The sequence below is a fragment of the Schistocerca nitens genome, chromosome 3 (assembly GCF_023898315.1).
Source record: "Schistocerca nitens isolate TAMUIC-IGC-003100 chromosome 3, iqSchNite1.1, whole genome shotgun sequence".
Taxonomy (NCBI): Eukaryota; Metazoa; Arthropoda; class Insecta; order Orthoptera; family Acrididae; genus Schistocerca; species Schistocerca nitens.
This window is the reverse complement of record NC_064616.1, coordinates 89,120,391-89,133,999: the sequence shown is the minus strand read 5'-3', so window position 1 is coordinate 89,133,999 and position 13,609 is coordinate 89,120,391. Positions and strand designations below refer to the sequence as shown.

General features: G+C 38.7%; 1 protein-coding gene across 1 annotated transcript in view; it reads right to left on the bottom strand.

Moving 5' to 3' along the window:
- LOC126248062 (neurogenic locus Notch protein) overlaps nt 1-13,609 on the bottom strand; it is a 401,991-nt gene that overhangs the window by 8,186 nt on the left and 380,196 nt on the right. Inside the window, exons 9-20 of the mRNA XM_049948703.1 lie at nt 7,056-7,292; nt 6,571-6,877; nt 5,817-6,076; nt 5,441-5,711; nt 5,065-5,297; nt 4,647-4,941; nt 3,874-4,163; nt 2,493-3,759; nt 2,155-2,350; nt 1,713-1,913; nt 1,354-1,598; nt 590-938 (exon numbers count right to left, since the gene is read on the bottom strand). Coding sequence (XP_049804660.1) covers nt 590-938; nt 1,354-1,598; nt 1,713-1,913; nt 2,155-2,350; nt 2,493-3,759; nt 3,874-4,163; nt 4,647-4,941; nt 5,065-5,297; nt 5,441-5,711; nt 5,817-6,076; nt 6,571-6,877; nt 7,056-7,292 — 4,151 coding nt within the window. The remainder of the gene's footprint in view (nt 1-589; nt 939-1,353; nt 1,599-1,712; nt 1,914-2,154; nt 2,351-2,492; nt 3,760-3,873; nt 4,164-4,646; nt 4,942-5,064; nt 5,298-5,440; nt 5,712-5,816; nt 6,077-6,570; nt 6,878-7,055; nt 7,293-13,609) is intronic.

The window sequence follows — 13,609 nt, the reverse complement described above, 5'->3', positions numbered from 1 at the left end:
TACTCTCTCTGTGTTTCATGACAATGAAAGAGCATCATCAGTAACAACTCAAGTGCCACAGAACTTCTATATTAAATAATCTTCATCTTAACAATTATTATCTGCAATGTAAATTACATTCCAACTTCTAGTCAAATAATTTAAATAAAAGTTTTAAATCCCAATAACAATGACTTTCTCTGACAATACAATAGTTTATGCAACTATGAAAACCAGGTGCAAAACATATTTGAGCTTGATAAAAAAAATTATGGCAATCAAATAATAACAAGCACTCTTCATGCTGCGATACTTCATTTAATGAAGGAGCCGAGATTAACTGAATTAAAGTCTGCAATCGTCACACAAGCTGAAAACTCGTACTTTAAGTTTTTAAATGCAAGGAAACTCCGAATACCTACGATGTAACATAATATTCTTGTGTACGTACACCATTTCATAGAAGAAGCAGTGACATCGTTCAAGTACAAATAATAATCATAAATAGTAACTGATCACCTACTCGACAAAGTTAACATATGTAATTATACAAAAGAGAATACTAGGTAACAAATTTGCTTCTTTTTGTTAGGAATTTAACGGCACTCACCAAACTAGGAGGTGTCAGTATGGCTGGATCTGGCCTGTGTCTCATGTCTGCCACCTCAAGGTGTTGTTGTGTCCACGTCCGTGCTTCGCCCTCCTCATATTCTGTGACAGCAGTGTGATCTGATGCATAACCAGCCTCACAGGTCCCAACACGTAATCTTTTGGGTGGGTGTAGGTCCACTTCATCATCAGACCACTGTGTTGCCTGCCCAGGACCTACTCCTACACCCACTGGTGCCCCGGGCACAGCTCCAGTGGTGACATCGACACAGCCTCCAGATGGTTGTTTGTGCAGATTTCTCATTTCCTGACCATCGGGGCCCCTGCGACGGGAACGCCGCCGCTGACCGCTGTCAAATGACATTTTACTGTGGATCATGCTTTGACCGTTACCAATACTAATAACTAAAATACATATCTAATAAAAAGTACAATATCAATAAATGCGCATATATATCTGATTAAATTTTCATTATATCTGATTAAATAGTATGTCATAGTTTTATAGCTTTTATTTTCACTCAGTTGTAAATTTTGTCATTTTCTAAAGCTGATGTTGTAGCTATATGAGTGTATGTATTACATAGAGTTCTGTAACTCTATGCAAGTATTCATCACAAAGACAAGTTCAAAAAGAGCTAGGATCTTCAAATTAATAACCTTTCCTGTGGAGAATATAGTGATACTGTGTATTTTAGATATTGTATGCAGTAGATACTAAACTTTACGTGAACTAATGAAAAGCTATAAATTCAAGTGTTATACCTGCTGCTTCGTAAGAATCCTTCTGGGAACCAAGTAATGCCTTGGGCACGTTTCCGTTGAGCAGTAACGAGAACCCCTATGAGCAACCCAGCAAGCAACACTATCACTACCCCGATGAACACGTACTTCACATTTGTGCTCGGTTCGTCACCAGGAATTGGACCCTCGACACCCCGAACTTGATAAATTGGAAATGTTTTAGAAATTGAGTGCCTAGCTGCAGTTCCAGCTAAGAAATGTGCAGCCTGAAATATGGATGGACAATTCATTAACACAATGCATCACTTACTGAAAAGAAATATATGTATGTAAAACTGAATTTGTAACTCTTACTCTAAAAATAAATGACAGATATGTACCTCATCTGCTGAGCGGAAGCATTCTGCACTCTCCAAAGCACATTTTCGATTGTCCATTTCCAAATATGCTATCACTCCAGAGCTTCCACGACCAAACATAATGCTCGAACCTGAATCACTTTCTAGTTTCCACGGATAAATCATATCATTTCCTGCTTCATCCTTCTTCACCCTAAGAGTTGTGCGCAGCTGATTGCCAATCTACAGAAAAGGCAATGGGTTTCCGCAATTACAGTAAGAACATCATAAAGCAGTTATTAATGTGTACACTAGGAGTTCTAGTTAACTTTTTTTTTGTAGCATCAAACAATCAAAACAACATAATACAAATGAATATGTTCATGGTTTAAGATTCTCCATTCCCATAACCAACAGTCAGCAAATATTAATAAGGAATCTTAGCCAATAATGCAGAAATAGAATAATATTTGTATTTACTTACCTCTCTCAAAAAAGCAACAATATTTGAGCGGAACACCTGCATATCCATGAGGACCACAATGGAAATAAGACCATCAGCCAATAATGGTTGCTCATTTTCACAATCTAGGCCATCCCAGTTGCACTCTTCATTGTTGCACCCATAATCGCAATGACCATTTGCATAGTGCTTCTGACAATAAGCATCATAAATGGGGCTGAAAATAAGAAATTGACATTAAACAACATCATAAAATCTGAGAACTTTACAAATGTAGTTCATTGACAAAATAACTTAAAAAAAATAGTCTGACAATAATCTTTGTACTTGTATATTATACTGAAGTATCATGAACTCACTTGCAAGGATTAAGTGATTTCTGGCAGTCTCTTCCATCAAATAAGCACATTGGATTATTGCAAACAGCATCACAGACTCCATTCATAAAGACTCTGCGACAGTCGATAGGTGCTGTGCAATTCTTCCAAGGATCTATTCCAAGAGAGCAATCATTGCCATCATAGTTGCATGCAGCTACATTGCACTCTTCATCACAATGATGGTTTCCAGCTTTTTCCCTGCAGCCATTCTCAATGCACTTCTGCCTCTGCCTATCCATATCGAGATCCTGAACACTGTAAATGCCAATTGTGCTGACAGTGGGCTCTGCTGGAGGAGGGCGTCCAATGCCTCCAGGAAACGACGGATCATACAGTTCACAATTCTTCCCAGTCCACGTGCGCAGACAATAGCACGCATAGTCACCTATACGATTCTGACAAGTTCCACCGTGTTGGCAGGGGCTACTTGCACACTCGTCTCTCGTGTCAAGTTCACAGTGCGCACCAGCTGTTCCAGAAGGGCAGTCACAGTGATACCCTACACCGTCAATCACTCTGCACGCACCACCATTCTGACAGGGGTCCGACTCACAACCATAGCCAGCAAAACGGCAGTCTGGACCGTAGTAGCCCTCGGGACAAATACACGTATGGCCTGCTTCCAGGGCTTCACAAATACCACCGTTGGCACACGGTGCACTGGCACAAAAATCGACACGCACTTCACAGTGCCGTCCCATGTAGCCCGGCTTGCAATTGCAATGGTAATTATTGACAAGCTGGACACAGTCTTGTGTTCCTGGTGAGGAGCATGGGTCTGACAGACATTCATTGATATCACCTTCGCAGCGCGGACCTACAAATCCTGGAGGGCAACGGCATTCGAAGCCACCGACACGATCCACACAAGTACCATTGTTGTGGCAAGCTCCTGGCACACAGTCTTCTACATTAATCTCACATATGATGCCAAGTGTTCCTGGTGGACAAGAACAGCTGAACCTGGCAACCAGGTCATGGCAGGTTCCACCATTCTGGCAAGGATTAGGTCTACAATCATCCACATTGAGCTCACAGTTCTGTCCTTGGAATCCTTGTGCACACTGGCATGCATAGGAACCAACTAGATTTTTGCATGTAGCACCATTCTGGCAAGGAGCTGATTCACACTCATCAATTTCCTGTTGGCAATAACTGCCACTGTACCCTTCCATACAGTGGCACCGATGACTGTTTCCTATATCTTCACAGGTACCATTATTACACAAGTCCTCACGATTTACTCCTGTTGGAAAATATTAAACAAACATTATAACAACAGAAATTTGATGTAATAATTACAAAAAAATCAAACACAGCTGCAATCCAAATGACATCAACCAATAATGCTGTTACTTACCCTTCCGTAGTGCTGCATCGCTACACGATACCATTTCAACATCACAGACTTTGCCAGTCCATCCTGGAGCACAAATGCATTGATAAGTATTCTTTGTTTGTAAACATGTAGCTTCATTCATACACGGCTCAGTGCTACACCAATCTACATAGCTGTCACAGTATTTTCCGGTATAACCGTATGGGCAGTGGCAGGTGAAGTACTTCACATGGTCTTGACAGGTTCCACCATTAGAGCACGGGTGACTGTCACATTCGTTGATGCGATATTGGCAGTTTGATCCAGTGTACCTGCAGCATCATTACCCGTGAAGAACATCATATAAGAGCTTGAGGTACAGCACAGTTGGTAAACAAAATTCAAAATAGTGCTTAATGTGGTTAAACTACAAGGCAAATATAATAAGGCTCTGGCAAGTAACAAGCTGTTTATGTTTTAAAAGCAAACTATAACATATATGTAATGTTTAAAAAGCATCATAACAGAATCAATTATCTATATGACATCACTCCCGGAGGATGTCTCACAGTAAGTAAAGAAACAATCTCTCTGTCAATTAATGAATTACTACACCTATACATGAAAGACTATGTGACTAGTACTTATTTACCATAATACAAATGAAACTTAGGAAAGCCATAATTTTTAAGGCAAGCAAAGCTATTACTGATTAAAATCCAAATTAAATGGATGCAACTATTAATGTTAACTCACAGAGATTTCACTCACTTGGACTACACTATTAATGGAGGTAAGTTTTAGTGAAGACTTACCCTGGCTGACATATGCAAGTGTAATTATTAATGCCATCAACGCATTTCCCTCCATTCATGCAGCTACTGTCTGTACAGTCCTCGTCATTTGTTTGGCAGTTCATTCCAGAGAAACCAAGTGGGCAAGTGCAAGTATATGAATTAACATACTGATTGCAAGTGGCACCATTGTGGCAAGGAGATGATTGACATTCATCAATATCTATTTCACAGTGCTTTCCACCAAATCCATCAACACACAGGCAGGTATAATCGCCAATTGCATCAAGGCAGGTACCACCATTCTGACAGGGGACTAAAATCAGAGAAAAAAAAATCAGAAATACCAGTGATATTCAGAATGCAATTTAAGTTGTATATTCAGATACAAACATTCCTAGCACAGTACTGAACTGTTATTTTTTACTGATTAACTTACATGAAGCACAATCATCTGTGTTTGTGATGCAGTCACGTCCTTCATAACCTAGTGCACAAATGCAGTGGTAAGAGCCATTAGTGTTTCTGCAGGTTGCTCCATTGCGGCATGGTGAAGATAACACACACTCATCAACATCTTCATCACAAAGGCGACCAGTGTACCCCAGACCACATGAACAAGAGAAATCCATGAAGTTGCTAGATGGTGAACAACGTGCTCCATTCCGACACCTGCAACATGGATGTATATGTCTAGTAAGGAATTGAATACTAATTAAACTTATTTTACACCACAGACAAAAATAGACACGCAAATTCTATATGACAGTAATATTTCACCTTGTCGCTAAAAAGCCTACTAAAAAATACCATACCTGTTGGGTGAACAGGGATCAAGTTTGTCCTGGCAATCTCTACCAGTATACGGAAGCTCACAGACACAGCTGTAGTCATTGACAAGATCTATACATGAACCACCATTATTGCAAGGGTTTATTGCACAGTCATCGATGTTAGTTTCACAGTTGATTCCCGTGAAACCAGGTACACACTTGCAGGAGTACGCATTGAGTTTATCTGAGCATGTTCCACCATGTTGACAAGGATTTGATCCACATTCATCCAGATCCAGTTCACAGCGTTTTCCTGTAACAAAAATAGTTTGATCCATGATATATCTTTCTAGTCAAGTGATATAATTTTTTAAAAATATGAGTTCATACATAATAACTAAAGTATAATCTCAAGTACCTCCATAACCAGGTATGCAATGACATATGAACTGATTGACTCCATCTTCACACCTGCCTCCATTCATGCAGGGATTGCTAGCACATTCATCAACATCACTCAAACAACGTGCATCGTAATAGCCCCGAGGGCATTCGCAGCGGAATCCGTCGACTAAATCCATACAGCGACCCCCATTTGCACAAGGGTTGCTTGCACATTCATTTATATTGGTTTCACAATGCTGTCCAGCATAACCAGGAAGGCATTCACATGTGTATCTGCAAAAAATTACAGGTCATTTACTTTACAAACAATTCAATGATGATCACTAAAAGCTGAAAATTAAATGGTGTACCTCAAATAATCATACAAACACGAGTAAATAATTATTAATATACATGCAAGAGATTGATAATTTCTTTAAATTTGGGTAATGATTTGAAAAACTTCCAAAAAACATACTACGGAACTGTCACTGGTTAATTTTTCCCCTTCAACACTTTTAAGCTTCTTTTTAATTGAACAAAGCAATTTTTTTTTTGGGGGGGGGGGGGGGGCCTCAAAATGTGCAGCTACTAAGGAATGTAATTCCATCCTGCTGCTGAATGATTCATGTAAAATGTCACCTGCTTCAGATGATCATATCACTGAAATATATTTTACTAAAAAAGCTGACAGGTAGTCATTTATTGCAACAAATTCTTCTGTGCTGATCTAAATTATATGTTTATTTCCTAGAACAGTTATTTTTTGACTTCAAATGTAAACTTACTTGCTGATTCCATCAACACAATTTGCCCTGTTACGACAAGGATTGCTGAAGCACTCATTGACATTAATTTCACAGTTAGGACCAGACGTCCCAGGCTTGCAGCGACATTGGTAACCGGCAATTAGATCTTCACAGTGGCCTCCAAACTGACACGGATTGCTTTCACATTCATCTATTTGATTTTGGCACAAATAGCCTGTATACCCTGGATGGCAGTTGCACGTGAAAGAGTTCTCACCGTCCACACATTCACCCCGGTGACAAGGAGAACTCTGGCAATCATTTATGTTTGTTTCGCAGTTTATTCCTGTAAAAGAATCACAGCTAATAAATACATGGTACGTGTCTCTGCCCAAGCCTGATTGTCCAAATTTGAACAAATAAAATAAATAACAATTATGCAGACACATTATCACAGCTTTCCTCATCCATCTGATACTCATTATTTTAAGAGTAGGAACCAACATACCACAACTGAAACTTACCAGTGAATCCAGGTGGGCAATCACAAGTGTAGCCAGCTACAGAGTCTCTGCAGATTCCTCCATTGCGACAAGGATTACTGATACAGTCATCAATATTTGTCTGGCACCTATTTCCAGTGAAGCCAAAAGCACAAGCACAGCTAAACGTATTTATCAAATCATTGCAGATTCCTCCATTCAGGCAAGGGCTGGATTGACATTCATCTATGTCCGTTTCACACTGTGTTCCAGTGAAACCTGCAAATACAAATTGTGTTATCAGAAACAGAATTATGTTTAGGGCAGTATCACACTAAAATCATGCCCTGCAAATTGAAATGAATCACAAAAGATGGTTATAGACAAAGAACTGAATATATCTAAAAATGCCTGAACAGTAAACAAGTAATTAGACAGCTGCTTGTAGCACTTAAGGTTACCAACTGCAAACGGGACTGATGCATCTGAAAACTGCCATCACAAAAAAAGTTATAGTAATAAGAATTATTGCTTAAGTATTAAAAAAATGAATATAAAACAATGCATAACAACAACAACAACACTGAGTCCTGTGTATTCTTTATTTCCTTGACGGACTATGTTTTTTACTTACAGTATCATGAAAGGAACTTTGAGCATCTTTTTTTTCCAACTAAACATTATTCTAGTTGGTACCACCAATCAAAAAGCCATCATAGAACAAGTAATGTGCTCTCATATGAGGATATAAAGTTGCACTCTAATAACTACAATCAACAGACTTACCTGAATCTAAAGCACAACCAATCATATTTCTAATCACTAAATAACCCCACTTTAGACACAGTTGTGTTTCAAAAATATCACACATATTAACAGAAATAATACAGAGATGTTAAATTTAATTAAAATTAATTGTGAATATTCTTGGGAAATCACTGTGAAGCAACATGAAGTGAGCAATGTTTGCTCAGCTGCCACAACCACATAAATGCTGGTGCATGAATATGGAACCACATTTGGACAAATTGTAAATATTAAATTAATCTTGAGACACACAATGCATTTCAGCACTGTGAATCAACTTGTAATGTGTTATTCCAGATTTAACAAATATGGCTAACTATGGGCAACTATGATTTCTATTCTCTTTAGTGACCATTTCAAGGGAAAAAAGAATTGTACAACCACACATCTGTATGCAGAATTTGATGGTCTGGCAGTGATGTGAAACACAGACCTTAATTCCCCTATTAGAGTGTGTCATACTCCTCAAAGTATTGGTTGATGAGCACTGTTGTTCTTGACCAGATTTGCAGAGCAAAAGAATTACGGAGATGAGACCTATTCAAGCAGAATGGAAGGTAACGTTCACAAGATACAACAATTTTCATTTACACACACAAATTCAAATTATCTGGTCCTAATAAATTCACGAAAGAAGAGAAATCTGGCAAAGGTGCCCATATCACAGTTTGTGGAGGAGGGGCAACAAGACCAAATGGTATGGAGTATTTTTAATACTGTGAAAGATGAATGATGACTTCTAAGTATCCACGACTCAAGATTTTGAATGTTTGTGGGGATGAAGGGATCACATGTCCATCTAGGCTTATGCACCTCCAAGCATTTTTTTTTGGTGCCACAGTGTATACGCGGACAAGGAGAGAAAATTCCCGGATCTCCCGATTAAAAATACATTTCCTTCTGGGTGAAAATACACTTTTGGCATATTAAGTGACAGTATACTTTCCCTCGGAACTGTAAAACTTATCCTTTGATAGGATATGGTTTTATACAGCACCGTAAAATTTCCCGGCACGTTTTGGAAAGATCTTTGATGTGCAGCAACATGTACGCTGCATATTTTCGTATTACGAAAGTATAAATTCGAATTCCACCAACAGGATGCATATAATATTTGTCTCAAAGATTAAAAAGCTACAAGAAAAGCTAAACTTTCACTTATAATATTGATCTGTTTAGCGCATGTTACACTTTAAGATACATCACACAAATATGCTAGCAAAATTTTTAATACCGACATAAATCTCTGATCTTCTTCTAAATGGCTCGTCAACAAAGAGTTGATTTTTAAAAGAGACCAAACACTCTGTCATTTTTCAAATTGCGTAAAAGGAAATTTGATTTGAAAATAACACTTTCCGAACAACAATTCGCAATATTTTCCCATGCCCTGTTAGAAATAGATTCATTTCAGCAGTTTTCAGAAAGCGCCAGATAAGAGGAGTCACCGCACTTGAGCAGTTACAGTGATGTAGGAAGTCAGTATGTTCGTACGTGTAAAACATTCAAAATGGTTCAAATGGCTCTGAGCACTATGCGACTTAACTTCTGAGGTCATCAGTCGCCTAGAACTTAGAACTAATTAAACCTAACTAACCTAAGGACATCACACACATCCATGCCTGAGGCAGGATTCGAACCTGCGACCGTAAAGGTCACGCGGTTCCAGACTGAAGCGCCTTTAACCGCACGGCCACACCGGCCGGCTGTAAAACATTGAAAGATCTTACATTATGTCATAAAAGAAACAAGACATTAGAATACTCCAAGGGCGTCAGAATTTTGTGAACCATACTAAAATGCATAATTCGCCTTACAGTGCACATTCGTATGTCCAGATTCTCAATGACGTAGGCCTCGACCAGATATGAAGCTTTTCAGTGTGGTTTTTGGGACGTAAATTTTCTTGGAGTACCAGTACTGTATTATCTCATGTTTGGTTCTTTATTATGGCATAATGCCATATGTGCTAGAAGATGAAAACATGCACTTGAAATGCAGCAAACAGCTTAAACTAGCCAATAGTGTGGAATAAATTGACTGCCTCAGCCAGAAAGCTTAATAAAAGCCAAATTTATTTATCAAACCGACAAAAATAACTTCATTGTTCTGCAAGGCGATTAATGCTCGACTATCAGAAAGGTGGAAATAAAATAAAATAAAATCTGAAACTAGTAACATAGTTTACCCTTCGGTAATTATGTGAATGTATTTTAATTCACTTGATAGCTCCCAGCCACAGAAATCCATCTTGTTTTCATTTGACGTGAGAGCAGTAAACGAAGAGGAAACAAAAAAAAAAAAAATCACTAAATGTAAAAACAGGTCACGTGGAGACTAACCCCCCCCCCCCCCCCACAGCTATAACTCAGACTGCTCTGCGCATCAGAACGTCAATTAAAAAACAAAAACTTTTCAAAAATAAGTTTATTTTGTAGCGCACATCTTTCTGAAGAGTCCGATACATAAAACATATATCTTCGAAGGAATGTAAGACATATTATTTGGTCTTTAGTGTGCAGTGATGAGATGCCAAGCATCTTCAAACAACATTGTTATACCGCACGTCACTGTATTTCGCTCTGTGGAACTCAAACGTGTATATTTTGTAAGGGATGCCATCAAACTATTTCAGGACAGTGGAAATTAAAATGTCCTGTGTAGCCCCTCTCCTGCTCCCAGTCGGTTGGTTCGACATCCTGCCCTCTTTTCCTTTTTTTTTTTTTTTTTTTTTTTTTTAAACCAAAAAACACCTCGCAATTAATACTGGATAGGATTATTTATAACGAGGAGAACAAGAACTCTTCAGAAAAACTGGACTCTTTATTGCCTATTAGCTAATAACTTGCTCTTCTGTGTGACATAAAACTAAATATAGGACACCTAAAATCAGTAAAGATAAGAGACAGGCAAGGCAGTACACATTTCTTCAATCCTTAGGTCCTAGCGATTTTTCTCTCTAATCTTGCTACAGCTTTACATGGCGTGCTTCCCTCTCTGCGAAAGGACTATTACCTTATCAAAGTTCGTCAAACGTTTTGCTATATGAAAAATAGAAATGTCGTCGTGTAATACTGAAAAAGCTGTTAATACAAATAGTACCCAAGACCGGTGTGGTTTCTCGATCTGATTACGTCTATTTTGTCACTGTGTGCTTGAGAAAACAAAATAGGCCTTTCTAATATTTCAGCAACTGTAACACACACCAAATAAGCCAGACTGTTTTGGCAATAATGATAATTTTTATAATACGTCAGAATATAATTCACGAAATACCGATACAAAATGACTATTTGGCCTACTACAAGCAAAAAGCTTTATGTTAGGAAACAGTTTCACATTTCATTCATACACTCCAGTTTCTCATGCACGAGACCGAAAAGTAGTAGAACGAAATTTTTGTATGAATTTGGAATCGTCATATTCTTCCATAATTTGTGTGATGTCCCCGTTTCTTCTCCTTCCTCGTTCTAACAAGCTGTCTTGTCATCACTAATTCTGTAACTATTCCTACCACTGTGAAAACTCATTCTCCGGTTAACTTCACTAACCCTGCCACAATCACCGGTTTAGCTATCCAGCGAGTATTCTCCAGTTAGGCGTTATTACGTGTTCGTCCAATGCGTTTTCCGCGATACTCCCAGAATGGAACTTAAGCGGCTGCGAGCCGGGGAATACAACTGGCCCTGCCTCATGTAGCGATCTTGCCAAAAAAATTGTCAGAATTTCACTTTCTTGGATACACCGAGAAGATAATACATAATCTTTCTTATCTGTTATTCCTGTTAGTCATTTATTTCCACTCTGGTAGTCTGAATCTATGGATTTCGCTAGTAATTATAACAACGCTGAACATTCGCAAACCGAATCAACCACAGAAACAAGCAGCACTTGGCATTCACCGGTTCGGCTTTATTCCGCTCTATAGCCCCGTCCCGTTTTGTCTGCATGAAAGTTTATTTCTAGATGTGATGAGGATTCGCCTGGCAGAGACATCACATACACTATGCATGCACTCAAAAATCAACTTAGAATGTGTTCAAAAACCAGCAGGAGTGCGTTTCAAAATCATTTGAATGATCGATAGACCGACGTGCGCTGGATGCTAGGTGCTTTGTGAAAGAAGGGTCCCCTCCCCCCCTCTCAAGAAAATGAATTTGCCCAATCCCCCCGAAACTGCCGGCCAGTTCAGATACCCCGGTTTGCTGCACTCCCCACTACATCCGGGCCTGCTGCACATGCATGAATCTGGCAGCTTGGGCGCACCAGCAAAATTTTTCCAGGTACCCCATGTGGCTGGTTGCTGCTACTGCTGCTTACACAGCCAACAGCCACATTTCTGTAGCAAGAAGTGGGAGAAGGTACTACTCATATGCGACTCAACTGCGCATGTGCATGAGCCTATTCGTAACTGATTAAATGAGTCTAATGTAAACAGTTGTGACGTCACGCTCATCGAAGGCAATTTGTTGTTATGAAGCATTGCACAGTCTTCCAAAAGCCTTTGACACATTTTGCTGTTGGCAGACGCTTGTACGAGCACTGTGTTATTTTATATGGCTCATTTTCTTTGCAATTTAAGTTTTATTTTTGTTTTTCTCTCTCGTTCATGTTTTAATGCTGCAGTATTATTCAACAGCAGCGGGATACAGTAATATCCTTTGTTAGAGTAATGATTCTCACCAGTCAAAATTACAAAAAGTTAACTGGAAACCAAAACAACGAAAAATTCCCGAATTCTTCCCAGTTTTCTCCCGGATGAAAAACAGCTTTCAGGGGTGAAGGTGGCTGCACAATTTGATGCAAGACATCTGAATGGAGCCAAAGACCTACAATTTGGATCCCTCTTGCTGCTGGGATTTTAATTTCTTTTAAAATTCGATGTCACCTCCACTAAAACATCAGTAGTGGTAAAAGCACCATACAGGCCAACATTGAGTCATCGCCACTTTTCAGTCATCAAAGGATGATTTAATTGAAATTGAAATTTGCATGCCTGCATGTGAACAATTTCTTCTGGGTGGATTGCTCTGAAACACCCAATACAATAGCACGGTGAATGCAAAGGAGGAGGGGGGAAACAGTGTGTGCAAAGCTTACTAAAACAATCAGTTATTATAAAATTTAATGATCTCAATCACAATATAATGTAAAAATAACTTAGTGATAACTGATTTTGATTGACTAGCAACCATCATCACATCTACAGTGGAAAAAAAAACACCAGAAAATTTGCCTAATTTAAGTTAATGTAAAAACCTTCGAATAAAATTTTAAAAAGTATCAGGACACTGAAAACATTAACGTTCTACAAGCTCACACTATAATCGATATCTATATATGGTATAATGTTAACCACCACAACATAGTTACTAAGCATAACTTGTCAATATTCAAAGCAGGTGATAGCACAACTTGTTGGCATTAGCAGTTGCCAGCCTTTGGGTACTGACAAGTTACACTTAATAACGATGCTGTGGTGGTTAACACAGTATTCAGATACCAATTATAGTACAAGCATGGTAGGTTTGTTACCATTTTTAATGTTTTGATACTTTTATTTAAAAAAAATAGGTTTTTATACATTTCTGGGATATTTGCACATTAAATCAAACACAATTTTGCTGTTTCTTTCCGAAGATCTGTGGAAAGTTGCCAGCCACCCGAAACTGGTTACCATCTAAGCATTATTACATTACATTGCAACTGAGACCACTAAAATTTAAAATAAGTAATATATATCACTGTGTGTCCCTCACATGACGATTCCAGGTCTTAGAAACAATTTG